Source organism: Chlorella variabilis, assembly GCF_000147415.1.
Source record: "Chlorella variabilis unplaced genomic scaffold CHLNCscaffold_3, whole genome shotgun sequence".
Lineage (NCBI taxonomy): Eukaryota > Viridiplantae > Chlorophyta > Trebouxiophyceae > Chlorellales > Chlorellaceae > Chlorella > Chlorella variabilis.
This window is the reverse complement of record NW_005435085.1, coordinates 1,551,288-1,576,070: the sequence shown is the minus strand read 5'-3', so window position 1 is coordinate 1,576,070 and position 24,783 is coordinate 1,551,288. Positions and strand designations below refer to the sequence as shown.

Below are 24,783 nucleotides of genomic sequence, written 5' to 3'. Positions count from 1 at the left end.
TCAGCCGAGAGCTGGGGTGGGGTGGGGCTGACCGCACAGGCGGCGGCAGCAGCAGAAGCAGCAGCAGCAGCAGCAGCAGAGCAGCAGCAGCAGCAGAGCAGCAGCAGGAGCGGGTGGGGGGGCCCGCCACTCCACGCCCACCACCCCAGGCCACACACACACACACACACACACACACGCCACACGCCGACACACACACCGACACACCACGCACGCGCGCGGCCTCACCGTCGTTGGGCGGGCCCATGTACAGCATGCGACCGTGGCCCATGAGCACCACCTGGTCCAGCGAGTAGAAGACGTCGCGGGAGGGCTGGTGCAGCGAGGCCAGCACCACGCGCCCCGGCGCCGCCACATTCTTCAGCGCCCTCATCAGGTTATCTGCCGTGTAGCTGTCCAGCCCGCTGGTGGGCTCGTCCTGCGGGCACACAGCGGGCGTGGGCACGCGTAAGTGTGCGTGGTACGCGCGCGCGCGCGCGCGCGCGCGCGCGCGTGTGTGTGTGTGTCGGGTGGTGGCGGTGGCACGGCGGCGTGGCCGGTGGGCGACCGCAGGCAGGGTGTGGCTGGCAAGCAGTCCACCATGTTGCCTGGCCGGCATGCGAGGCGACGAAGCAGAGGGGCGGCCCAGGCGGCAGCCACGGCTCACCAGCACCAAGATGGATGGGTCTGTCACCAGCTCCATGCCAATGGTGACGCTGCAGGGGAGGGCAGCAGGGCAGGCGCAGCAAGGGAAGCATGCTCAGCATGCGGCACACCAGGCCCTGAGGCAGGCGGCCCGCCGCAAAGCCACGAACGGCAGCCCAATGCCGGAAAGGCGCGGCTGTGCAGGGCCTGGGGCGGGCGAGGGCCCAGGGCAGGGCAGGCAGGGGCAGGGGCAAGGGCGGGCAGGGGCACGCACCGGCGCCGCTCGCCGCCGCTGACGCCGCGGATGCCGCCGCTGCCTCCGACCTGGGCATCTGCGATGTGGCGCAGGCCCAGCTCATCCAGTACACGCTCAATATGCACCTGCACAGGGCATGTGTGTGTGTGTGTGGTGTTTGGTGGATGGAAGTGCAGTGGACGGTAGCGGAGTGGGAGGTAGCGGAGTGTGCGTGTGCGCTGTGCCCGTGCAAGGCGTGAGTGGCAGGGGCAGGGCAAGGTGGCGGGGGTGGCGGAATGGGCAGCGGGCAGCACATGTGGCGGGCAGCGTGCCTGCAAGTCCAGCGGCGACGTGTTCTGTGGCAGGCGCAGCAGCGCGGAGTACCGCAGGCACTCCTGCACCGTCAGGCTGGGGATCAGCACGTCGCTCTGAGGCACGTACGCCACCTGTGACTTGCGGCGCCTGCAGGGGCACGGTGCGGGGGGGGGGGGGGGGCTTCAATGCTGCCGCTGCTGCTGCTGCCGTTGGTGGTTTTGGTGGCGGGGAGGCGGCTCGGGAGGCGTGCTGTGATGGTGGTGGTGAAGCAGGCCAGAGCAATGTCTCGATGCAGTGCCTCACCTGGCGCCATCCACCTCCACCGCCCCGGTCAGCACAGTGCTCCTGCCCAGCTCCATGGCGGAGCCTGCGATGCTGCCCAACAGCGTGGTCTTGCCGCAGCCTGCGGCAGGGGGAGCGCCGGGGAGCGGAGGCGGTGGAGGCAGGCGCGCCTGCCGTCCTCCGGAGCAGCCGTGCGCGCTCACATGCGCCACCTGCCCCGCCCCCGCCCTGCCTGCGTTGGAGCAGCAAGCGGCGCGCCCGGCGCGGCACAGCGCAGCGCAGCGCGGCGCAGCGCGGCGCCCTGGAGCTGCTGCCGCGGCCAGCTGGCGGCTGGCGGCTCACCTGAAGGGCCCAGCAGCCCCACCACCTGCCCGCCGTGCACGCTGCCGGAGCAGCCGCGCAGGATGTACCAGCGGTCCGGGTGCTCCTGGGTCTGGTGCAGGCCCACCACAAAGTCGGCGGCCTCGCCCACGGCTGCAGCAAGGCCGGGGGTGGTAAAATCGGGGTGAGGTGGAGGCGGGGCCGGCAGGCCGAGGCGTCGCGTGTGTCGCGCGCATGGGACCCCGCCGCCGCTCCCTCCCTCCCCTCCTGCCCGGCGAGTGCCCGCCTCCCTCCCCCGCGCACCCGCCTCCTCCTCTGCCGAAGCGGTGCGGTCCAGGTGCGGCCCGCCGCTGCCCGCGCGCTCCACGTCGCCACCTGCGCCGCCAAACCCGAGCGGCACGTGCAGCTTGTGCTTGGCGGCGGCCACCAGGCGCAGCAGGCCGCTGCCCTGCTGCTCCGCCAGCGCCGCGCCGTGGCTGGCCGAGCGGTGCATCGCCTTGCGGCGTAGAGCCTCCGACTTGCGCGCGGCCTCCTTGGCGTTCAGCGGGACGCTGCGGCGGTGCAGCGGCGGGAGCCGGCGGGCGTCACACGCGTGCAAGCAAGCCAAGCAGAGGGAGCCGGGCAGGCAGACGCCCCAGCCTGCCGCCCGTGCAGCAGCAGCCGCAACCCCTCGACCACTCGACGCCGCCGCCAACCACCCGAGCGCCTGCTCGCCGCGGCACACGGCCCTGCGTCAGCGGCACGCACGGCTCTGCGCACCTGACGGTCAGGTTGTCAAAATCCAGCACTCCGACCTTCTGTGAGGCCAGCGCCGGCTTGGCCGCCAGCTCCTCGAGCTGCGCCAGGTCAGCGGGGCTGATGGCGTACCCCCACATGCTGCGCTGGCTGTAGGTGTAGGCGCCCGTGGCGACGGTGATGAGCAGCAGGACCATGAGCGGTACCGCGGCGATGATGGGGTTGGTGTCCAGGCTGCTGCTGCTGGCCTCGGCGGCTGCGGCGGCGCAGGCGCACGGGCACGCATGAGCAGGTGCCGGCTGGCAGGCAGAGGCGGGCGGACCAAGCAGGCAGGCAGGTAGAGGCAGGCGGAGCAAGCAGGCAGCAAAGGAAAAGGCAAGCAGGCAGGCCCCAGCGGCGCCCAGCCCCGGCGCCAGCCCTCTGCTCACTAGAGTTGCTGTTGGTGTCCAGCTCTGTGTCTGTGGGCACCAGGCACTCGCCCGCCTGGCAGGTGGCGTCCAGCTCGCTAATGGGCAGCCCCTGCAGCACGATGGTGCAGTTGCCCTGGGCGTCGCAGTTGAGCTGCGCCTCGCCGGTGGCAGACCCGATCAGGCTCTCGATGGTTGCTGCGGGGCGGGGCGGGGGCAGGGGCAGGGGAGGCAGGGAGGGTGGGTGGCCGACGGGAGAACCAGCAGGCAGCAGCAGCAGCAGCTGCAGCAGCAGCAAGAGCCCGCCGCAATGGCAGCAGCAGACAGAGGCTGCCGCAGCGGCAGCGGCAGCGGCAGCGACGCGCGCGGCGGCGGCGGCGCCTCACCGGAGCCGCAGCCGGCGACGTCGCAGTCGCAGTCTGTCTTGTTGCACCGCACTTGGCTGGAGCCGGCGGTCATCTCGCAGCCTGTGGCCACGCAGTTGACCCCGACGGCAGGGTCCTTGACCCTGAACCCAATCTCGCACCGCTCCTGCTCGGCCGCTTGCAGCAGGCCGCGGCGGCGGCCGCCGCCGTTGGCACCGTCGCCGCCGCCGATGGCGCCGACAATGTCGCTGATCGCCCCCGGCAGCGTCAGGTTGCCGGGGGTGACCGGCGAGGTCGCCGGAGGCGGCAGCCCCGCCGCCGGCGCCGGCGCCGGCGTGGCTGACGGCGCGGCGGGCGCCGCGTCGGGCGCGGCGACGGGGCTGCCGCCGCCACCGCCGCCGCTGTCTGCCTGCGTCAGCTGCTGCCCCGCCTGCAGGCCAGTGTAGCACTGCACCAGCAGGGTGCCTGGCACCAGCAGGTCGTTGAGCAGGCCGCTGCCTTTGAGCTCGCAGCTGTACGACTTATGCACCGAGTTGGGGGCAAAGGTGAGGTTGCGGCTGCACTTGGCCTCCTCGTCGCCCAGCCCCCCATTCTCCTCGGCCATGCAGGAGTAGTCGTTCTTGCACAGCTTGCAGCTGTTGCCCTCCCAGCCGTCGGGGCAGGAGCCGTCGGCAGGGTGCGCCGGCGAGGGCGAGGGTGAGGGGACGGGCTGGGGAGGCGGGGAGGACGAGGGCGCGGGGGAAGGCGCCGCCACGGGGGCCGGAACTGCGTGGGTCAGCAGGGTGGCACGTGGGGAGGCGGGCGTGAGGCGGCGGGCACCGCGTCGGTTTGCCTCGGCGCCTGCTGGGCGGGGGCATGGCACGAGGCTGCGGCGGCTGCGGCTGCGGCGGCTGCGGCCCCCACCTGGCTCGGCCCCGCCGGGGGCCAGGCACTCTGCCGCCTGGCAGGTGGCGTCGATCTGCCCGACGGGCAGGCCGGCGATTTTCATGACGCAGCCGCCGGTGGCGTTGCACGCCAGGCTGGCCTCCCCGCTCACGCTGCCCGCCAGGCTGGCGATCAGGGCTGCAGGGGCAGAGGGCGCCGGGGCCAGGCAGCGGCATCATGAGCATGCGGCGAGCGCCGAGTGGCGTGCGTGCGTGGCAGCGAGTGCCCAGCTTCCGCCAAGGCCACGGCAACAAGCAACAGCACGCTGCGGAGCAGGGGGAGCGGGCAGGCGGGGCGGCCGCCACTCACTGCTGTTGCCGCAGCTGGCGTCGCCGGGGCAGGAGCAGGTGGTGGCGGCGCACGTCAGGCTGCTCTGCCCCGCGGCAAAGGTGCAGCCGGAGGCGGCGCACTGGACCGCCACCCGGGGGCTCGCCACCACGAAACCGATGGAGCAGGTCTTGTTTGCGCTGCACTGCACCAGCAGGCTGCCCGGCTCCAGCAGGCCGCCCAGCAGGCCGCCGGGCGGCAGGCTGCAGGCGAAGGACTTGAGCTGGGTGTCGGGGGCAAAGGCGAGGTCGGAGGAGCAGGTGGCGGCGGCGTTGCCGGTGGCGGCGGCGCAGGCGGCGTCGGTCTGGCACAGCGCGCAGCCGGTGCCCCCAAAGCCCTCGGGGCAGGTGGCTGCAGGGCCGGGAGCAGCAGGCGGGGCACCGAGTCAGGACGGGGGCTCAAGGGACGCGCCACCCCCGATCGCCAGAGGGTGAGCAGACTTGGTTGTCACTTGTGGCGGGCGCAGCGCTGCTCACCATTCTGCTGTGCATGTGCACAGCTCGAGAGCAGCGCCAGGGCCAGGAGCAGCGCCGCTGGCCAGGCGGTGTGACGGCCAGCCATGGTGTCGGCACGCTTGAGCGCCTCAACTGCCGTTTATTTTCAATGCAGCCCGAAAGTCATGTGCCAGTAGTTCAGCTTCGAATTTGGTGCAATACTGGTGTTGCCTCGGGGTGAGCAGAGCGGCCACTGGAGCAGGGCTAATGTGCTTATTATTGCCCGGAACCAACCCTGGAGCAAAGCAAAGCACGTTGGACTGGGTCCAACGTCGGTTTTGAGAAGTTTTGGACGCGTCCAGTGCGCGCGTCCCACCAGCACTCACCGCATGGAGCGCAGTTGATGGAGCCGTTCGTGGGCCGCGGCCCCTTACGCGGCGCTTCTGTGGGAATTGTGACGTCATGGGCATTTCGATCACCCACCGCGGCATCAATTGTTGAGCAGTACCCGCCGCCAGTTGCCAGCACCTTGCCGCCAGTGCGGCCGACTTGTTCCACCGGCATTTGCAATTTGCGCCAGCAGTTACATCTGCAAGAAGCAAGCGTTCAACTGTTCACAGCAGCTCCTGCAGCTGCAGCGGCTCCTGCCCCGCCGCCGCCGAGGGCGCCCCCGTCTGCAACAGCTCCCGCAGCCGCGGGCTGATGCGCTTGGGTTTATAACTGCTGTCCAGCGATACAACCACCGCCTCGGCGCTCAGCACCAGCTGCTCCTCTTCTCCTGCCGCCGCTGCCTGCTGCTGCCCGGCGCTGCTGGCGCCATTGTGTGCTGCCACGGAGGCGCGGGAGCGGCGGGGCAGCAGCCAGAGCTGCTGCTCAAACACGAGGCGGGCGGCGGTGGTCTTGACGACGCGGCACGTGCCACGAAAGCGGTCCCCCGACCGCAGCGGCCGCAGGTATCGCATGTTGAGCTCTGCACCAGCAAATTTTCAAATGATTGGGAACTGGTCTACCGGCGGCACGTGGCAGCTTAGACGCAGCAAGCCAGGAGCGCAAGGTGGCCCAAGGTCAGCGCACCACACGCTCACCCGAGAGCGCCAGCGCGTCCCCCTGGCGGGCCACAGCATCTGCCGACACCCCCACATGCGTCAAAAACTCATGGCGCACTGCAACAGGACCGGGGAGGCAGGCTCAACGGGCACGCTGCGTGCACCGATCACACATGAGCGCCCGTAGACGCGTGTGCTGGCCGAGCGCAGCGGAGCGCACCGTGCTGGAGGTAGTTTGCATAGCACGCATTGTTCACCACGCTGTACTGGTCCAGCTGCAACCAGGGAAGTGAAGGAGTGACCGAACGCAGCGGGGCAGGGCATGCACCGTCCAGTTGCAAGCAAGCAGGAGCGTGTGGCAGTGCCCTTGGTGCAGCGGCTGCACGGAGCATGCGGGCGGCGGCGTAGACCTGCACCGCTGCTGATCTGATCTGACTGGTTTTAGTGCACCAGTGCCCACCCACCTCATAGTCGCGGACAGCCATTTCGCAGGAGAACAGGAATGGCTCAGGGCTGCCGCTGCCGCCTTCCGCCGCTACCGCCCCACCCGCTGCCGCTGCGGGCGCATTACGCTGACGTCGCGTAAATGACCGCCCTAGGTGTGCTGCTGCATCTCTGGGCCTGCGGTAGGGCCGCAGCGCTCGACAAGCCGTGGCATTCGATCGGTATGTGGCCTGCTGGGCAGGGGCGACGCTGCTAAAGCTGGCACGCATTGTGGTCGATGGATGGAAGCCCAGGGGTTGTGCAGCGGAAATGGAACAAGACGGAAACACACGTGTGCAGCAATGAAGCTGTGCCGGTTGCTGATCTGCTCTGCCCCATGTCTCTCTGCATGTCTCTGCAAGAGCCCCCTGACGATGGCAGGGCAACCGTGTGCCTGTTGCTCCTCTCGGGCTTGCCGGGCGCCGGCAAGACCACCCTGGCCAGGGCCCTGGCACAGGAGGCGGCGCTGCAGGGTGTCGAGGTGCGCCTCGTGTGCTTCGATGAGCATGGCTACCAGCCAGGGAGCGGCAGCAGAGGCGGTGACGGCGGCGGCGGCAACGAGCCAACAGGCGATGAAGACGCCTTCAGTCCCCAGGCCTGGCGGCTTGCCAGGAGGCAGTCCCTCAACCAGCTGCAGGCAGAACTTACCCTGGATATCACAGGGCAGCGCCAGCAGCAGCCCAGCACTGAGCACGGCGCCAGCACCAGCGACAGCAGCAGCGCCCCCATGCTGCCACACCTGTCAGGGCCGCCGCGGCCTCGACAGCAGCCACCGCAGCTCCCCACTAGCCGGTACCATCGCTTGGTCATAGCAGATGACAACATGCAGTACCGCAGCATGAGGGGGCAGTGCTACGCACTAGCCCGGGCCGCCGGCGCCGCAGTCGTGTTGCTTTACCTGGAATGCAGCAAGCAGCTGGCACAGCAGCGCAACGCGGCGCGGCCGGTGGCGCAGCGTGTGCCTGCCGCCACCATCAGCCGCATGGCGGCCCAGTTTGAGGCAGCCATCGGCGGCTGGGAGCAGCGGTGCTTGGTGACGTGGAGCAGCGAGGGGGCACCTGGGGTGACAGCTCTGTGGCGGCACATCTGGCGGCTGTGGGGCCCGCCTGCACCACCACCGCTCGATACCGAGGCAGCTGCGGCGGCCAAGGCGGATGCGCAGGCGGCCACCGCTGCCAGCCAGGCGCATGCCGCCGACCTCGCCACCCGACGCGTGATGTCGCAGTGCATGCAGCGGCTGGGGGTGGCGTCTGCGGAGCACAGGGCCGCAGCAGCGCAACGGCTCAACACAGCACGCCGCCGGCTGCTGGAGCAGGCGCAGCAGCGGGCGGAGGAGGCGGCGAGCAGTGCTGAGGGTCGGGCGCCTGAGGCGGCTCACTGGGCCGCCGCGTTTCAGCGGGAGTGCGAGGCCATTCTGGGAGAGGTTGGCTAGGGAGCTGTCTAGGTGCTGGCTTGTGGCAGTCAGCCGCATCACGAGCTCCAGCGACACTCTTCCTCGCAGCCGTGAGCAGCGGCACACCCGAATGCTGCCACTACTTTCAAAGCAGCTCGCCCACTGCCAGCAGCAATTTGGTGAGTGTGCAGGCCGGGTAGGGCTGGCTGTTGGGCGCCGCCCCGCGTCGATGCACCTGCAAGCATTATGCATATGGCTGTTGCGATGTCCCCAACTTTCTCCCCTGCCCTGCAGCTGCATCTGCCCACGTGGCATCCTCGGCCTGCCGGGACCGCCGCCACCAGTGATGGCTTCCATTTCCGCAAAGAAACTCATTGCTCTGCTTACACGCTCTCCAACAAATTGGCGGATCAGTGCACTGTCTTGATTGCTATGAATTAAAGGCGAAGCAATGTGAAAACTGCAGTCAGGAGAGAAGTCGAACACTCCACAGTTGGTCACTCCACTCCAGCTGCCGCTGATTGCCCGGCCGGGGCTGTGGTGGAAAGGAGAAGAAGCTCGCCGGGCCTGTCCCTCAACCCCCTCCAACCTTGCCATCCATGCCGTCCAGGAAGCCTCCGAAGAAGCCGTCTGTGGGTGGCAGCTGGGCAGCCATGATGCCCCAGGGGGGCGCACCGCGGCCGCTGCCCCGCACCCGCCCATCTAGGCGCAGGCTGACATACAGCCCGCCATCCAGCGTCTTGTTGGCCAGCTTGGCCTGCTGCTCAAACCAGCGGCGCCAGTCGTCCATGCGGATGGCGGTGGCTCGCCACCTCAGCTCGTCGGCGCCAGGTGGCGCCAGGCTGGCCGCCGCCGCGTCGCCACTGCCGCTGCTGCTGCCCTCGCCACCCTCGGTGCTGGTGCCAAAGGGCAGCGGCACCACAAGCACCCCCCGCTCCTGCAGCTGCTGCTTGTAGGGCTCTGCGCCCGCGAGCGCCGCCGCCACCTGCTGCGGCGTGCCCGCCATCAGCACCACCCGCGCAAAGCCCCTGCGAGCCAGGCACGGCCAGGCTGGTGTACACTGTTACCACCGACCAGTCGGGCAGTCGCAGCAGTGCCGCACCAGCCAGCTGCCAGCCAGCCTGCCGACCGCTCTGCTGCCCGCCCAAGCGACCACACGGCGCCCTAACCCCCACCTGAGCTGCGCCAGCCGCAGCACGCGGCCGTTGGCCAGCTCCAACTGGCAGGCCCCCAGCTCATCCTCCCGCATCAGCCGCGCCATCTGGATGTCCCTGGCCTGCAGGTCCCGGACCACCAGGTACCCCAGCACGCTCACGCTGCCGACCTGCAGCAGCACGCATTGCGAAGAGGTGCGCCCCTTTGGAAGTTTGAGCCCTCAAACTCGCAGACCGGCGGAAGGCGCCAAGCACGGCGATGTGAAGGGGAAGAGATCTTAGGTGTGGGCCAGACGTACGTTGATGGCCAGATCTTGCAAAGCCTCCGCAATCGACTTGGTCGCCCCCGGGGCACCCGACAGCGCGCCGATCAAGCTAGGCAGGCCAAAGAGCGTGGCCAGCGCAGCCGACGCGGCGCCGGCACCAAACAGGAACAGGCGCAGCGAGCGGAAGGGCGCCTCCGCCTCGGCACGCAGCGATGCGCCCTCTTTGGACGGCGCCCTGCAACCCAGGCAGGAAGCGTGCAGCCCACTTGACAGCGGCGGCGGCAGCGGCCCATCCCGCCCCCGCCACTTGCAGCTGGCGCTGTCGGCACTGCCGCACGCCCGCGCTACGGCCATTTACCTATAAGTGCTCATGGGGTCTGTGGCAGCGCTCCTTTGGGCAGCCTTCTTCTCGGCAGAGGGAGGCTGTGTTGCCCTCCTCCTCCGGGACTGCTGCGGACTGGCAGGTGTGAATGCGCGACATCCATTTTTCAATGGAGCCTGCAGCAGCACCGCCGACTGGTTCATGGAGGTCTGCGCCAAGGCTGCAACCCACGCACTAGGATGCCCTCCTGGATCGCTGGCAGTGATTGATCAATGCGTGGTAGAGTCTGATCAGGGCCCCGTTCTGATCATGGCCCCTCTGTGCTGTGCATTTGCTGCCATGCTGCCGCCCTGCCAAGCGGTGCCGCCCACACATGTCACGATGGGAGAGATTCAGAAGCAGCCGGAGTTGGTCACAGGGGATCAATACTCATTCAGTTTCACGATGGATAGCAAGTCGCAAGCAGATAGTAAATCAGCGGCAAGCCCCGCAACTCATCCGCTGCAGCCGCTACCGAATACAACTGCATGCCGCCTGCACACCCTACTGCCGGCTGAACACCAGCATGCACTCCCGGCCACCGCGGCCGGCATGCGACCGCTCAGGGGGGACCGGTTCCTCCCTCTCGCACACAAAGCCTGCAAGGAGGGCGGCCGATGCGAGTCAACAGATAGCAACAGCCAGTCAAATCAGCACAGGGAGCACATAATGCGTTACGTGACAGGCATGCAGGCAGGCAGCTAGCTACTGGTTTCGGAGACACATGCCAGAACAACAGCAGGACCCCACCCTGGCAATGCAAGCAAGCTAGTTCTTGCTTTACCAGACGTTAAGCCCACACAAGCAACAAGCAAAGGCAAGCCCGCTCACCGTGCGGCCGCAGCAGGTCCTTGTACTGCTGCACCGTCACCGCCCACGGCGGCCCCGTCTCGCTGTCGCTGTTCAGCGGGAAGGCCAGGCATACGAGCTGCGATCCGGGCTGGGCCAGGTAGCGCGCCCAGGCGGCCGCCCAGTCCGGCCGCATGGTGGGGTGCAAAGCGCACATGAAGGTGTAATCGTAGCCAACGTCCCAGCTGGGCACCGACTCGTGCTGCCACTTGAAGAAGTCGCCCACAAAGACCTGCAGGGCAGGGGGGCGTGGGTGTGTGCGGTTGTGTGTGTTTGGAGGAGGGGCTGGCATGGATAGGTCGCAGCCTTGCCCTCTCCAAGAGCAGCCGCCTCGCCAATGCTGAGCCCACAGCCCACCCGCCCACCTGCGCCCTGGCCCCGCCCTCCTCGCTCAGCTGCCCTGCAACATAATTGGCTGCCTCCTGCTGCGCTTGAGGGACCAGCTCCAGCCCTGCCGTGTACTGGGCCCCGCTGCGGGCAAACTCAACCACATCGTAGCCCCGCCCGCAGCCGGGGACGAGCACCCGCTTGCCAGCCACGCTGACGTCGCCGCTGGCAAGAGCGTGGGCGAGGGCGGGGGAAGCCTGGCTGCCATCAAAGGCCTGCAGGTTGCAGGCAGCAGAACACAGTGACGTCAGTTGAAATGCATCACGAGCAGCAGCTCATGCAAAAACACTACGATGGCGCCGTGGCGGTACTGATGTTCTCCAGTGCCGCCGGCTGTTGCTGGTGCCTACTCGCCTCGCCTGGCTTCAGACCGCCGTCTTTGCCCCAGAACTTCCGTTCCCAAATGCTCGAGTATTCATCCGGGCAGACCGAGTGTCCCGTTTCCATGCTTGCTGCATGTGCGCGAGGGTTGATGTAAATCGGGGGGAAGCACCGCAGACTACGCCTGGCCACGGCGGCGGCGGCGGTAGGTTGAAGCGGCCTTTCTGTGGCTCGGTCACCTACGACGAACGGCCATGGTTTCACCTGACGGACGAGATGGGTGGCTGGCGGCCGCCGCTGGCACCCTTGCTGGGGGAACGGACGGGTGGCCCAGTGGTCGGAGAGAAAATGCAATGCGAGACACAGAAGCGCAGCGCATGCAGAAACGATGAGTTATCTGCAGAGGGACATTTTACTGCAAGGAAAAGGGGGGCCGCCGCCTCTTACGCAAATCATGCAAGTCATGAGGTGAGCCGCCGCGCCAGCTGGCGGCGGCTACAGGTGGCGGGCACCCGCTGGTGACGCATCTGCTTATGGCCTGCCCCCGCGCCACGCTACTTGTGACCCTTGAAGGGAGCCCTAGTAAACCAGCAGGGAGGGGTGTTCCATTGTGCAAAGAAGCCGCGGAGGCGCATGGAATGTGAAGGGCTGAACAACTGACCGGTGCACGCGACAAACTGCAATCGGGGAGGTTCAGGCTGAGCCGTGCGCTTGATGGGTCAGTGCGCCAGCTGGAGGTCCGAGGTCAGCTGGCATAGCGCTTCTGCACACTGCTCCGGCAGCGCCTGCAGCAGCGCCGCCGCAGCCTGAGGCACCGCCAGCTGCGCATCGCCACCGGCCGCCGCCAGTCTGCGTGCTGCCGCCAGCGCCCCGGCGGCCGCGGCGCCGCCGGCCGAGCAGCTGCACAGCAGCTGCTGCAGCACTCGACTGCCGCTGTCCAGCACTTGCAGCAGGCGAGGCGTGCTGCAGGCCTGCATCGCAAGCCAGGCAGCTGCTGTGTGCTGCCGTGCCGCCGTCAGCACAGCGGCGGCGGCCGCCGCCACCGCCATCCGCAGCGTCAGGCTGCTGCCGCCGAGGGAGACGCCATAGCTGGGCTCCCGCTGCTGCTGCAGCAGGGCTGCCCCCACCAGCAGCTTGAACTGCTGCTGCTGCCTGCCGCCAACCAGATCCACAAGCAGCCCGGGCTGCCGCTGCACCAGCAGCAGGAGCAGCGGGGCCAGTGCCGGCAGCGCGGCCGCCAGGTCTGCGGCCGTGCTGCCTGCAGACGCGCACGCCTGCACCAACAGCTGCCAGCGCTCGAGCTGCAGGCGCGTGTAGGGCAGCAGCAGCGCGAGCGCAGCCGCCGCTGCCACGCCCTGCGCTGCATCCGCAGCCTCCAGCAGCGCTGCCGCCTCCGCCTCGCTCACGAGCGCCCGCGGCATGCCCGCCGCCTGCAGACCACCTCCTTGCTCCTGCTCCTGCTGCCCCTGCTGGCGCTGCTGGCGCTGTGCCTGCTGCGCGCTGTGGTCATCTAAAGCCGCCAGCACGCCCGCCAGGTCGCCCAGCGGCAGCAGCATGCGCAGGCAGGTGGACCAGACGCGGTGCAGCGGCACCACCGCTGCTCCCGCGCTGGCGGCTGCCCCAGGCGAGGCCGCAGGGCTGCTGCTCCCGCTCTCCCCTGCTCCCTCTGCCGCCGCTGCCGCCTCGCTGCGTGCCGCCGCTGCAGCGGGGAAGGCGCCGTCGAGCACCTCGGCCAGCAGGCGCAGCAGCAGCCTGAGCTGCTGCGCCTCCTCGGCCGCCGCCGCCAGCCGCAGCAGCGCCGCCTCGGCCGACTCGGCGCTGCCAAAGTCGGCGGCAGACAGGCGGCACTCCTGCATCGCCGCCTGCCACTCCAGGGCCAGCGCCGCCGCGGTGCGAGTGAACAACAGGACCTGCCGGTGGCTGAAGCCGCCGCCAGCGCCGCCGCCCTCATCGCCACCCGGCCCGGCTTCGACGGCGGGCAGGTCGTGGGGCGCCCAGCCAGGCCACATGCCGCTGCTGCCCACGCTGCCCAGCAGCTCCAGCACCTGTTGCCGCCAGGGTCGGGGCACGCGCAGCCTCAGCGGCAGAGCACAGCAGGGCGAGCATGAACACAACTGAGGTGAGGCCAGGACAAACAACACGCCAGGGCACGCCAGCCAAGCCAGGCCAGGCCAGCCAGCAATCAGACCTGCACATGAGCCTCGCTCGCCGCAGCGCCCCCGCTGCCATCGTACGAAGCGGCCTTGCGCTGCAGCTGCTGCCACACCAGCAGGCGCATCGCGGCAACTGCCTGGGCCACGGCCGCAGCCGCAGCCGCAGGGCTGCCGCTGCCGCCCTCGTCCGCCTCCGAAGCAGCGGCAGAGTGCAGGGAGCGCAGCAGCGCAAACAGGTTTTGCACCGCATCTCCCGGGGACAGCTGCTGCTCTTGGGGGGTGCCGCTGCTTGGCAAGCCTGACATGGCCCCCAGGGCCGCCGCCACCTCCGCCGCTGCTGCCGCCGACGCAGCCTGCTGCGCTGCCGCCGCCGCTACGGGCTGCGCAAGCAGAGCATCGGCCTCGGGCGGCGCCTGGCTTGGCTGCTGCTGCAGGGCCTCCAGCACTGCAGCGACCCGCAGCACGGCAGGAGCTGGGGTGCCTGTAGTCAGCAGCTGCTGCAGGCAGCTGTCCAGTGCACTGCTTGGGCCCTCTTCGCCTCTGCTGCCGCCTTCGCTGCCGGGCGCTGCCGCTGCCACCAAAGCTGCGCGCTGCACGGCCTCGGCTGCCTCCCTGGCAGCAGCCAGCTGCGCGCGGGAAGCGTCAGGGCACGCTGCCGCTATGCACCCCTTGGCTGCCAGCAGGGCATGCTGCTGTCGCAGCTGCTCAATCTGCTGCTGCAGGTGTGGGTCGACCCCCGCTGTCCCTGCGGGCTCAGCCATGCTGCTGCCATCCAGAACCTGAAGCGCCGCCGCCAGCACCTGCGCTTGCTGCTGCTCCAGCAGGGCGACGGCCACCGGCTGCTCGCGGCCGGGCGGCAGCGGCAGAGGGCAGGGCCCGCCAGCGGCTGCAAAGGCCGCCGCCGCGGCTGCGTGCGCGGGCGACATGCGGCGCAGACACTCCAAGCTCTGCTGCACAGCTGCTGCATCCAGCCCGCCTGCATTGCACAACACCGGCAGCAGCATGTTGCAAATGAGGGGAAGATGCGGGGCGCGGAGCGCCATAGAGAGAAGCACCAGGCATAGAGAGGACTGCGTTGAGCAAACACAGCATATGAAGCAGGTCCTCTGGCGTCCCACCCACCTCTTGCGGCGCATTGCTGGGATGTGCTGCGGCAGAAGAGCGCCATGAACACGGTGCTGCCGCTGCTCGGGTAGCCGGCTCCGCAGCCACCGCTGCTGCCGCCGTCCGCTTCTGCTGCTGGTGCTGATTGTGCGGCGGCTGCCAAGCCATTACATTGCCGCGCCAGCATCTCAACTGCTGATGCCAGGTGTGCCGCATTACTGCCACTGGCGTACGCCAGCAGCTGCCAGTTGAGGGCTTGTGAGCTGACGGGCTGGCTGTGCTGGCCCCGGGGCTGCTGGCTGCTGCCCTCGCTGTCTGCGCTGCAGCCTGGGAGCGAGGCCGCCAGCTGCTGCACCACTGGATGCAGGAACAGCTTGGCATCTAAGCCTGGTGCAGCCTGCAGCAGCTGCTCTACAGCAGCGTGGCAGGCTGCCAGCACCGCCGCCGCTTGCTGCCACCGCTGCCCGCCACCGCCATCGGCCGCCGCGGCTGCCAGGGCGGCCGCGCTGCGGTGCGCCAGCTGCAGGCACAGGGCCAGGTGGCGGGGGCAGCTGCTGCTGCTGGCTCTCCACACGCTGCGCAGCAGCACGCCCAGCAGGGCGGCCGCCGGCTGCGCGCCCGCCAGGAGCACCTCCAGCGAGGCGTCCAGGAGCCACTCGGGTGTGACCCCCGCCTGCTGCGGGCCGGGGTGCAGCACCGCCAGCGACGCCTCCAGCAGCTGCTGCATGGTCACGCCGGGCTGCTGCTGCTCCCACAGCCGCTGGTTGTGCACCAGAAGCGACTCTGCAAACGCCAGGTGCACCTCCCAGGCGGGCACCTCACACTTGGCAGCCAGCAGCAGCGCCTGCTGCATCGTGCCGGCGGCAGCGGCGGCGTCCAGCTGCCACCGTGCCGCGCCGCCGGCGTTGCTGGAGGAAGCAGCAAGAGCCGTGGCCGCGGGCTTGGGCTCATCCTCCGGACCCGGCGAACCCCATGCCTCGGATTTCTTGCGGCTGGGCATGCGCCGCACCGCAGCACTGCTGCTGCAGCTGGGGCTGGGCGTGCCCCACGCCGTGCTCTGCCTCCTGGCCGGCGAGGGCAGGGCTGCGGGGCTGGGGCTGGGGCTGGGGCTGGGCGGGACGCCGGCGCCCGCCGCACGCAGGGACGGGGGCATGCCGGCCGCTGCCGCCAGCTGCAGCACCAGCCGCCGCCGGCTGGCGGGTCCGCCCGACAGCGAGGCCGCAGCGTCGACCCCAGGCAGCAGCCCCTGCAGCTGCTGGGCAGCTGCCGCGGAGTCGAGGAGGTCTCGAAACCGCTCGGCGGCCGCGGCTGCTGCTGCCGTTGCCATATAGGCTGGGCTGATGGCTGCGATGCCGGCCCCCTTGGGTGGAGGCGTGGCCGAGGCCTCCGAGCTGCTGGCGGCCTCCCCCGCCTCTGAGGCCGTCTCCGACCGTGCCAGCCCCTGCTCGCCGTCGCTGCTGGCGGACTGCTGCAGCAGCTGCTGCTGCTGCTTGTCGCCGGCAAGCCCCGGCACTGCTGCCGTGGCTGCTTGCTGCTGCTCCTGCTGCTGCTGCTGTTTCTGTTGCACGAGGCGGAGCAGCTCTGCCGGCGAGGCCTCCAGGCGCGCCTCGGCAGCATCCAGAGCAGGGTCCAGGGCAGACAGATCGAGGTCAGCAGGCTGCAGCGCCTGCAGGCCCGCCGCAGTGAGGCCCAGCAGCAGCGCGCGCCTCCGCTGCTGGTGTGCCAGCGGGCGCTGCGCCTCCTCCTGCAGCAGGCGCTCCCACAGGGCCAGCCCCCGCGGGCCCAGCGCCTGCAGGCAGCCCAGGGCGGCGGCGGCGTCATCCCAGCCGGCGCTCCCGCTCCCGACGCCCACGCTGCCAAGGCGCAGGAAGTGCTGCTTCAGCTGCTGGGCCAGCCACAGCTGCTGGCCCCGCTGCGCCTCCTGCAGGCCGCTGGGCCCACCACCTGCAGCAGGCGTTGCTATGGGAGCCAGCTCCCAGCCGCCGCCGCCGTTACCGCTACCGCCGCTGCCGCTGTCTGCTGCCTCCCACTGCTCCAGCAGCGAGAACAGCTGCTCGGCGGGCGCAGAGGCCAGAGCAAAGACGAGCAGGCGCAGCTGTGTGCTGCCGGCGCAACCGCGCTCCGCAGCCACAGCGGCCGCCAACTGCCAGGCAGGCCTGCAGGGAGGGATGCACCCGACGGGGGCAAACGACTAAGAACTATGGGGCAAACAGATGAGTGGTTTGAGGCGGTGCGCAGGCAACAGCAGCGCCAGCAGCAGGAAGCATAGCATCGTGCGGGCTCGCCTGTACTGCATCATAGCATCGTGTGGGCTCACCTGTACTGCATTGCGGCCAGCTGGAGCAGCAGGCCCCGCGTGCGCGCTCGGTTCCCCGAGGCGTGTGCCGCCTCTGCCGCCCGCAGCAGCAGCGGCTCCGGCTGCTGCCTGATGCCCAGGGCCGCCGCCACCTGCATCAGCTTCGCGCTGTCGGCTGCCGCCAGCTGGGGGTGGTCGCCAACCAGCTGCAGGCCATGGCATGAGGGGGAGGATGGCACGACAGACGGCGGGGATTCGCGAAGACACAAACAGCAGTTGCAAATTGTAGCGAGGGGCCTTCTAGCGGGGGACCTTGCACAGCGGTGAGCTGGCTGTGACGTGTGGGCAGCAGCAGCAGCAGCACAACTTGCCTGCTCTAGCACCTTGCCCCCGCCGCTGGCCGCCTGCTCGCGCAGCTGCTGCAGCTGCAGGGGCGGCAGGTCCAGCCCCAGCTGCTTCAGCTGCTCCCCCGCCGCAATGGCCCCCAGCTGCTCTTGACCAGCAGCCGAGTCGGGCAGCAGGGCGAGGCACTCTTTGGCCTGCAGCACAAGGGGCAGCAACAACCGGTCGTGGCACATTCTACTGCTGTGAGGCTCGGCGTGCTGTTCTGTGCCGCTTCTTTTGGCACGTCTGGTGGCGCAGCAAGCATGCAAAATGCCACATTCAGGGGCGCCAGGTGCAAGCGCGGGAGGCAGCACACCTGCTTCACCGCCTTGTCAGCCAAGCTGGAGGCTGAGAGGAAGACCTCCTTGGCAGCGGCCAGCACCACCTGCTCGGCAGCTTCCGCGGGCAGGCCCTGCAGGTACGTCTTGCACAAGCGGTACTGCCCTACCCTGCAGTACAAGGAGCAACACGGGTCGCCAGGGGGTGGGAAGGTACCGAGCCTGTCCAGCAGCGTCGCTCCTTGTGCATGGGCCGAGATACTGAGCGCCACACATAGCCGGCAGCGCAGCACAGTAGCACACCTGAGCAGCGCTCGGCAGAACTCTGTGCGGACAACCTCCTCGCTCAGCTGCAGGCACGGCGCGAGATGGGGCAGCCAGCCACTACGGCGATTGAAAACGCCACAGCATTCAGTTTTGATCACATTAGCAGAGGGCGAATCGACAGATCGACGTTTAGGGCACTCTGCAGCAAACCAACAGGCCCAGGCTGCCGCACCTGCGTGAAGCCATGCTCCTGGATGGTGCGGAGGTCCATCCACATGTCCACCCACCTGCACAGCCAGCCAGCACCGCCATTAACTGCAATTCAACCGCCGCGCCGGTGCCCACAACACAATGTGGGAGAGAACGACAGGAGGCTCAACACAAGGGCCCACCAGGGCAGAATCCCACAGCCCGCCCCACTCACCGCGACTCTGTGTTTTTGGTGCGCGACACGCGGGCCAGCAGGGTGCGCAGCAGGCGCAGCGCGGCGCCTCGGTCGGCGTCGCGCACCATGCTGCGGGGCAGATGAGGTTCAGCGGAAAGCACAGGGTGGCGCCTGGTGGCCATGGGAGCATCTTGCCAGGCAGGGCAGCAGCGATCGGTGGGTGGCAAACCCTGGCAGCCTGGCAGCAGCAGGCAGGCAGGGAGCACCTGACAGGCGTGGTCAGGCCATGCTTGGTGAGCAGGCGGGCGGTGGTGACGTGGCCCCGCACCTGCAGCACACACGTTGAGACCTCATAGCTTGCGGCAGGCTTGTGCTACCAGAGGCAGCGTTCCGCAGCAGCAGGGGCAGGAGGTGAGAGGGGATCCACGTCTGCCCATGCTGCTCCCCATGCGCGTCACTCACCAGCTCCAAAGCCTCCTCAGCCGCCTCCTGCTCCTCCTCTTCCAGCTCCTCATCGCCCCGCACAGCCTCCCGAGCAGCTTTCAGCATTGAGCTCATCAGCTCCCAGGCATCACTGGCCTGCAACACCGTGGCAGCAGTGCGGTTTGGGAGTGCAGCGCATGTGCCAGCAGCGTGCATAGGCAGCAACCGCGATTTCATTCATGCAGCAAAGGCCAGGGCGGCGGCCCGCGCACCGTGCACGCGTAGCAGCAGGCGGCGGCGGTCTTGGCCAGCTGCGCGGCGGAGGCAAAGGCGGCGCGCTGCCGGGCCTCGCACTGGATTACGCGTACGGTCCAGGACAGCCGCCGCGCAGCTTCTCCCTCCAGCGCCTGCCGCAGCACCACCTGCGGGTCAGCTGCCTCATCACTACTGCCCCCGCTGTGCAGCCTGGCCAGGAAGGGCACCACATGGAGCGACAGGTCAGATGCCAGGGTGTCTCCGGAGCCCAGCAGGCCCAGCAGCAGCGCCAGCCGCTGCTGCGGCCCCAGGGCCCCATACTGACGCAGGCCTGTGCGCCACGTGCTGCTGCTGCTGCTGCCGCCCTCCTGCCGCGATGCCGCTGCACAGGTGGCGGGCGGGCAGGGACAGCCACAGTCAGGGCGACAGCCAGCAGGCGGGCATGCGAGGATGGGCACAGTCGAAACACGCATCCAAATTGCATTGGCGGCAAACGATAGCAGAGCAGAGCGCCAGTGTTCCCTCCTTCACAATGTGCATTGATTGTTGGCCAAACAACACAGCCGCCAACCCACCCAGCTTGACGAGCGACAGCAGCTCCTGGACCGCCGCCAGCAGGGAGGCGATGCCCGCCTCCCCAAAGTGAAGCGCTGCCTGGGCCGCCTCTAGTAGGGTCGCCGCATGCGGCAGCTGCCCTGCACATGGCAGACACCCATGGCACGTTTGTGGCAGCAGCAACAGCTGTGTCTGCTAGCAGCCAACACACCATGCAGCACGCCGCCGCACCTGTCACAGCATCCAGCTGCTGCGCCCGCTCGCACGCCCAGTTGGCCAGCTGGCGCTGCGTGGGCGGGTGCCAGCCGCCGCCAGCGGCGCACATGGGTTCCGTGGCCAGCAGCAGGGCATACTGGCTGTGCTCACGCAGCTCGGCAGCGGTTTCCGCGCTTTCCACGCTGTCTGCAGGGCGTGCCAGGGCGGGCGGCTGTTGCAGCGACGCGACCTGCAGGCAGGGTACAAGGGGCTGGACCGAGATGTGGAGCCTGCCTGCTCACGCTTGGGGTTGAACAACGACAGCAAGCCTCCCTCCACCGCCGCTGATGGGCGCGGGCAGGTGCCCACGGCAGGCGCCAGCACATTCAAGCACTGGACTGGCAGCTGGTGCTGCTGGGCACCAATGAGGCTCCTGATCACGGTGTAATGGTGAGTGACTACCCACCTGGCGCAGCAGCGGTGCGTACTGCTTGGGATCGAGCGTCTCGGGGATGGCGGTCAGCACCTCGAGCACTGACGGCAGCAGAGCGCGCGGGTGGCGCTGCAGCAGCAGCGGCAGCGCGGCCAGCCGCCCAGCCGACGCCAGCGCCGCCGCAGCCTCCGCTATGGTACAGTCGCGCAGGCTGGCGAAGGCGGCGGGGTTCCAGGCACTGCAAAACCACAACGGCACCAAGCAGGAGTGAGGAAGTGCACCGTTGCTGCCACACGAAGCTCAGCTACTGGTTGCCGGTGCATGCATGCACTGCTGGGACATGCGCAGCCGCTCACTCGTTGTTCAGTGCCAGCACAGTGTCCAGGCGGTCCAGATGCTGCAGGAGGCGGAGACGGGCTGCCCGAAACCAGCGTGGGCGATCGGTGTCCAGGCCAGCGCCGCCTGGCGGGGGACTGCCCCTGCTGTCGCCTGGCGGGCCTGGCGGGCCTGTGGGCGCCTCATCCAGGCGCAGCGCCTGCCCAGTGAGCTGCAGGCCGCGCTGCAGCAGCTCGCGCTGTTCCGAGGCGCTGGGCTCCACCCGCTCCAGGCACTGCTCGACCTGCTGCTGCAGCTGATCGACATCCCCATCCCGCTGACCATGCCCGGCAGGATCCATAGCGCCCAACGAGACGAGAGCGGCAGGCACCCCCGCCATCAGGGTCGGGGCGGCAGCATTGCGGCCCGCCTGCCCCTCCTCATTCTTATGTGCATCAACGTGCCTTGAAGATGAGGGGAGGGAGGCTTTTAAGAGCATTCATGCCACGTGGCTGAGTTCCACCCTGGCCGGATTTCAAATGCAGGGCTCTTCCTGACCGCTCCCGCACCCACTGCCGCCACTGCAGATTGGTCCGATCAGCTGCAGCCCGTCAAACGAGGTGGAGGCGCTGTTGGGCTCGGGCTGCAAATATGTCTGGCTTCGATGGTGCGCGCTGCAGGCTGCCAGGCCCAGCCCAGTATTCACGCGCTTCTACATGGCATGTGTGCGGCACCATGGGGCCATGGGAGCTCGCACGCAGCCTGCGATCAGTCTGGCCTCACTTGGTGGGGGCCGCCTGCGCCCTGCCTGACGCCGCCGCGTGGCCCTGCGCCGCCTGCAGAGGGAGGCGTGTACTACAGCGACCAGCAGTTTGTGTCGGCGGGCGCGGCAGCGGACGAGGCGGCGCTGCCCAGCCGCGCCCAAGCGCTGAGCAAGTTTGGAGAGTTCATCCGCACCTTCCAGATCGACCCCAAGAGCGGCGCCTTCCCCTATGCGTGAGTGGTTGCCCAGCAGCTTTCATCCGGCACGGCTGCACGGGGCTGGGCAGCAAGGTGGTGGCCAGGCGGCACCCAAGCACCTGATGCAGGCCTCCCAACCTTCTCCCCGCCTTGCCCCGCCTCAGCTGGCCCCTCCCCGCCTGCGCCACCCCGCCCGCAGCGACCAGCTGGCGCGGAGGAAGGACAGCTTGCGGGTAGACATCGGCCACCTCAGCCACCCGGTGTATGGCGCACCCGAGCTGGCCACCGCCCTTGTGGACAACCCGGCTGAGTACCTTCCCATCGTGAGCAGCAGCAGTAACAGCAGCAGCAGCAGCAGCAGCAGCAGCAGCAGCAGCCCCCAGCGCCTAGCCTGGTGGCCTGGTGGCCCTTCACCAGCTGACCCTTATGGCACAGCAGCCGGTCGTGCCAGCATGCTGCTGCACCGGCAGAGCCGGCACGGGCAGCATGCAGAGCGATGCTGCAAGCCTTGCAAACCTGCGGCTCCGCCTTTGCTGCCCTGCCTGCCTGGCTGCGTGGCTGAGCCACCCCTGCCGCCTCGCTGCGCCCGCCTGGCCGCTCGGCGCCTGCCTGCCTGCAGTTTGAGCAGGCTGCCAGGCAGGAGAGCCAGCGCATCCAAAACTTGATGGAGGATGGCAGCGACCCAGAGGTCAAGGAGGTGCAGGCAAGTGCCCGGCACACACGAGCTGCTGTATCCACCTTACAGAGGGCTTTTGTGCATGGCGCAGCTGGGGAGGCAGGGCAGCACGCAGCGGGTCAGGATCGAGCGCTGCCGCGGGGAGCCTGCACGGTAGCCTGCTTGGGCTGACCGTGCCCTGTGCCGTGACCCGCCCACCGCCGCCACGCCCGCCGACCTCGCACCTGCCGTGCTGCGATGCCGCCACCCTGCTGTGCAGGTGATGCTGTTCAAGAGCGAGACGAGCAGGAGCAGGGTGCCGCACGTGTCGATGCGCGACATCAAGGTGCGTCGATGCTGAGGTGGCGCCAGGCTGGCAGGCGCCGCCGCAACACGTCAACATCTCGGCTGGCCTGCACGAGTCCCCATGCCTGCCCCTGCCCCTGGGCCTCGCTTCCTCGCAGCCCGAAGCGTATGTCAGCAAGCTGGTGATCGTGCCGGGCATCATCACCGCCGCCTCCCGACCCAAGCACAAGGCCACCTACCTCACAATCCAGTGCAAGGAGTGCAAGTGCGTGCCGCACTGTGCCGCGCTGCTGCACAGCACTGCTGCCCATCCTATGAATTGCGCAGCTGCGAAGGCCTGCCGAGCGCAGCTCTGCCTGCCACCTCCCTCACCTCACCGCCGTGTCCTGCTTCCCACCCACAGGGCCACAAAGCGCATCGCGTGCCGGCCGGGCGTGGGCGGGGCCATGATCCCCCGCATGTGCGACGCCGCCGCGCTGCCGGGGCAGTCCAACCAGTGCGGTACCGACCCGTACATCGTGCTGGCGGACAAGTCTGAGTGCGTGGACCAGCAGACGCTGAAGATGCAGGTGCGGTGGCGGTACTGCAGGCAGTACAGTACAGGAGGTGCAAGAAAGCGTCAAGCAGCCCGTGTGGGATCGACGGAGGCAGGCTGGGCTGGATGACCGGATGGATGGCTGGGCGGCCTTGGGCTGTGGCAGGCGCTGCGCCTCACAGCCTCCCCGCACACAACCGCGCCATCACTCTGCTGCCGCCGCCCCTGGGCCCCTGCTGCTGGGCTGCAGGAGCGGCCAGAGGATGTGCCCACCGGCGACCTGCCGCGCAGCATGATGTGCCTGGTGGACCGCCGGCTGGTGGGCTCGGTCAGCCCCGGCACACGCGTCACTGCCGTGGGCATCCTTTCCATCTTCCAGGGGAAGGACGGCGGTGAGTTGGTGTGCGTGTGCGGGGGTGCTTGTTTGGCAGCGCAGGCCGCTGTTGGTGCGTGCTCGTGCTGTGGCCTGGGGGTTGGTGCGGTGGCGTGGGGGTTGGTGGGTGTTTGTGCGGCAGCGTGGGGCTGGTGGGATGGCGCGGGATGGCGCAACAGAGCTGCAAGGACGCTGGCAGGAGGAGGCGGACGGAAGCGGCCCGCTTCAGCGTCGCCGCCACTCCCTGCCGCCAGCGCCCCGCTCACCGCGCCGTGCCGCCTGCCCGCCCCGCGCCCACGCCTCTGGGCTGGCTTTGCAGGCGGCAACCAGCGGGACAAGGCGGGGGCGGTGGCCATCCGCCAGCCCTACCTCCGTGTGATCGGCTTCCAGGAGGACGTGCTGAATGGCGACACCGCGCGCCGCCCCACCTTCTCGTGAGCCTGCCTGCCCGAGGCTGCCCGCTCAGCGCAGCCCACTGCGACGCCGCACGGACATGCGTCACAGCCGGGCGGCTCCGCCGCGTGCCGCTGCGGCTGCCGCCAGCAATGCCACTGTGGCTGCCGCCAGCAGTTCCAGCCGCTCCGTGGCGCATGTCCCCATCCGGCTCGCCTCGCTGCCCACGCCGCCGCGGCCAGCCCCGCGAGCCTTTCCTTGCTTGCCTGCCACCGACCTGTGTGTGCCGCAGGCTGGAGGAGGAGGTCGAGTTCAAAGAGTTTGCTGCCCAGCCGGGAGCCATGGAGCGCATCTTTGCACGCATTGCGCCGCAGGTGGGCTGCGGTGTGGAAGTGGGCATGCTGGGTGGCATGCTGCGCATGTGCGTGTGTTTGGGCGCGGTGGTGGTGGTGGTGGCGGCGGTGGCGGTGTGTGGCACATGAGGGTGTGGTGGTGGGGGCATTACCCGCGTGCCCCGCCGCCGCTGGCCGGCCGCAGATCTTTGGCAGCCCCGACATCAAGAAGGCGATTGCTTCGCTGCTGTTTGGCGGCGCGCGCAAGCGCATGCCCGACGGCACCTACCGCCGCGGCGACATCAACGTGCTGCTGCTGGGTGCGGTATCGGCAGCGCCGCCATGCCTGGCCCGGCCTGGCTGCCTTTGCTGCCTTTGGCTAGGCGCCTTGAGCCCCTTGCCCTTTGGAGCGGGACCCCATGGCCCTGCCAGAACCCCTGCTCCTGCTCCCCCTCCCTCACCCAATGGCCCTCCCCCCTGCATGGCTGTGGTACCGGCAATGGTACCGGCGATTCTGCTCCCCGCAGGCGACCCCTCCACCGCCAAGTCCCAGTTCCTGAAATTCACCTCCAAGACCGCCCCCATCGCAGTCTACACCTCCGGCAAGGGCTCCTCCGCCGCAGGCCTCACCGCCTCTGTCATCCGGTGGGTTGGGGCGGGCATGGCAGAGCAGCAGCAGCAGAAAACGAAGCGAGTGGGCGGTGGGCGGATGCGTGGGCAGGTGGTTGGTGGGTGGCAGGCTGGGATGGGCAGCTCGGGGCGCTGCATGGACTTGTCGAAGCCTTTCCCTCCTCTTGCCTCGCACTCCTGCCTCGTCTTGCCTCCCCCTCCCGCCTCTCAACCCAACTCTCCTCCACCTCCCCTATAATGCCTGCTCCCCCACCCCCACCCCCACGCTGCCTGCACCCCAACCTCCACCTCCCCCATGCTGCCTGCACCCCCCCCCCCCCCCCCAAA

General features: G+C 69.0%; 7 protein-coding genes across 7 annotated transcripts in view; 2 read left to right on the top strand and 5 right to left on the bottom strand.

Annotated features, from left to right (window-relative positions):
- Nucleotides 1-229: 229 nt before the first annotated feature.
- Nucleotides 230-942, bottom strand: CHLNCDRAFT_19820 (hypothetical protein; the record flags this gene model as incomplete). Its single annotated transcript, XM_005850627.1, has 3 exons — nucleotides 230-418; nucleotides 647-695; nucleotides 899-942. Coding segments are annotated over 3 exons (282 nt in total), but the record flags the coding sequence as incomplete, so codon positions are not given.
- Nucleotides 943-5,820: 4,878 nt separating this feature from the next.
- On the bottom strand, nucleotides 5,821-6,515 carry CHLNCDRAFT_14471 (hypothetical protein; the record flags this gene model as incomplete). The annotated part of the gene is made up of 4 exons (XM_005850626.1): nucleotides 5,821-5,939; nucleotides 6,055-6,132; nucleotides 6,236-6,290; nucleotides 6,480-6,515. Coding segments are annotated over 4 exons (288 nt in total), but the record flags the coding sequence as incomplete, so codon positions are not given.
- Nucleotides 6,516-6,847: 332 nt separating this feature from the next.
- CHLNCDRAFT_140755 (hypothetical protein) lies at nucleotides 6,848-7,930 on the top strand (the record flags this gene model as incomplete). Its single annotated transcript, XM_005850909.1, has 1 exon — nucleotides 6,848-7,930. One exon carries the CDS (start codon nucleotides 6,848-6,850, stop codon nucleotides 7,928-7,930), a length of 1,083 nt encoding a protein of 360 aa, XP_005850971.1.
- Nucleotides 7,931-8,465: 535 nt separating this feature from the next.
- CHLNCDRAFT_140754 (hypothetical protein) lies at nucleotides 8,466-9,683 on the bottom strand (the record flags this gene model as incomplete). Its single annotated transcript, XM_005850625.1, has 4 exons — nucleotides 8,466-8,919; nucleotides 9,067-9,215; nucleotides 9,345-9,546; nucleotides 9,670-9,683. The coding sequence occupies 4 exons, from the start codon at nucleotides 9,681-9,683 to the stop codon at nucleotides 8,466-8,468; spliced, it is 819 nt and encodes a 272-aa protein (XP_005850687.1).
- Nucleotides 9,684-10,176: 493 nt separating this feature from the next.
- CHLNCDRAFT_140753 (hypothetical protein) lies at nucleotides 10,177-11,355 on the bottom strand (the record flags this gene model as incomplete). Its single annotated transcript, XM_005850624.1, has 4 exons — nucleotides 10,177-10,271; nucleotides 10,504-10,753; nucleotides 10,887-11,123; nucleotides 11,338-11,355. The coding sequence occupies 4 exons, from the start codon at nucleotides 11,353-11,355 to the stop codon at nucleotides 10,177-10,179; spliced, it is 600 nt and encodes a 199-aa protein (XP_005850686.1).
- A 593-nt stretch (nucleotides 11,356-11,948) lies between these two features.
- On the bottom strand, nucleotides 11,949-20,633 carry CHLNCDRAFT_140752 (hypothetical protein; the record flags this gene model as incomplete). The annotated part of the gene is made up of 16 exons (XM_005850623.1): nucleotides 11,949-13,274; nucleotides 13,418-14,358; nucleotides 14,505-16,642; nucleotides 16,804-16,988; nucleotides 17,166-17,321; nucleotides 17,483-17,615; nucleotides 17,748-17,794; nucleotides 17,944-17,998; nucleotides 18,136-18,225; nucleotides 18,363-18,424; nucleotides 18,559-18,675; nucleotides 18,792-19,156; nucleotides 19,350-19,469; nucleotides 19,561-19,774; nucleotides 19,991-20,195; nucleotides 20,314-20,633. 16 exons carry the CDS (start codon nucleotides 20,631-20,633, stop codon nucleotides 11,949-11,951), a joined length of 6,474 nt encoding a protein of 2,157 aa, XP_005850685.1.
- A 242-nt stretch (nucleotides 20,634-20,875) lies between these two features.
- CHLNCDRAFT_34202 (hypothetical protein) overlaps nucleotides 20,876-24,783 on the top strand; it is a 6,923-nt gene continuing 3,015 nt past the window's right edge. The window contains exons 1-12 of the mRNA XM_005850908.1: nucleotides 20,876-20,939; nucleotides 21,115-21,268; nucleotides 21,432-21,555; nucleotides 21,852-21,935; nucleotides 22,168-22,233; nucleotides 22,352-22,458; nucleotides 22,597-22,762; nucleotides 22,979-23,120; nucleotides 23,421-23,535; nucleotides 23,787-23,868; nucleotides 24,032-24,146; nucleotides 24,354-24,471. Of these exons, the coding sequence (XP_005850970.1) occupies nucleotides 20,924-20,939; nucleotides 21,115-21,268; nucleotides 21,432-21,555; nucleotides 21,852-21,935; nucleotides 22,168-22,233; nucleotides 22,352-22,458; nucleotides 22,597-22,762; nucleotides 22,979-23,120; nucleotides 23,421-23,535; nucleotides 23,787-23,868; nucleotides 24,032-24,146; nucleotides 24,354-24,471 (1,289 nt within the window). The 5' untranslated portion in view covers nucleotides 20,876-20,923. The remainder of the gene's footprint in view (nucleotides 20,940-21,114; nucleotides 21,269-21,431; nucleotides 21,556-21,851; nucleotides 21,936-22,167; nucleotides 22,234-22,351; nucleotides 22,459-22,596; nucleotides 22,763-22,978; nucleotides 23,121-23,420; nucleotides 23,536-23,786; nucleotides 23,869-24,031; nucleotides 24,147-24,353; nucleotides 24,472-24,783) is intronic.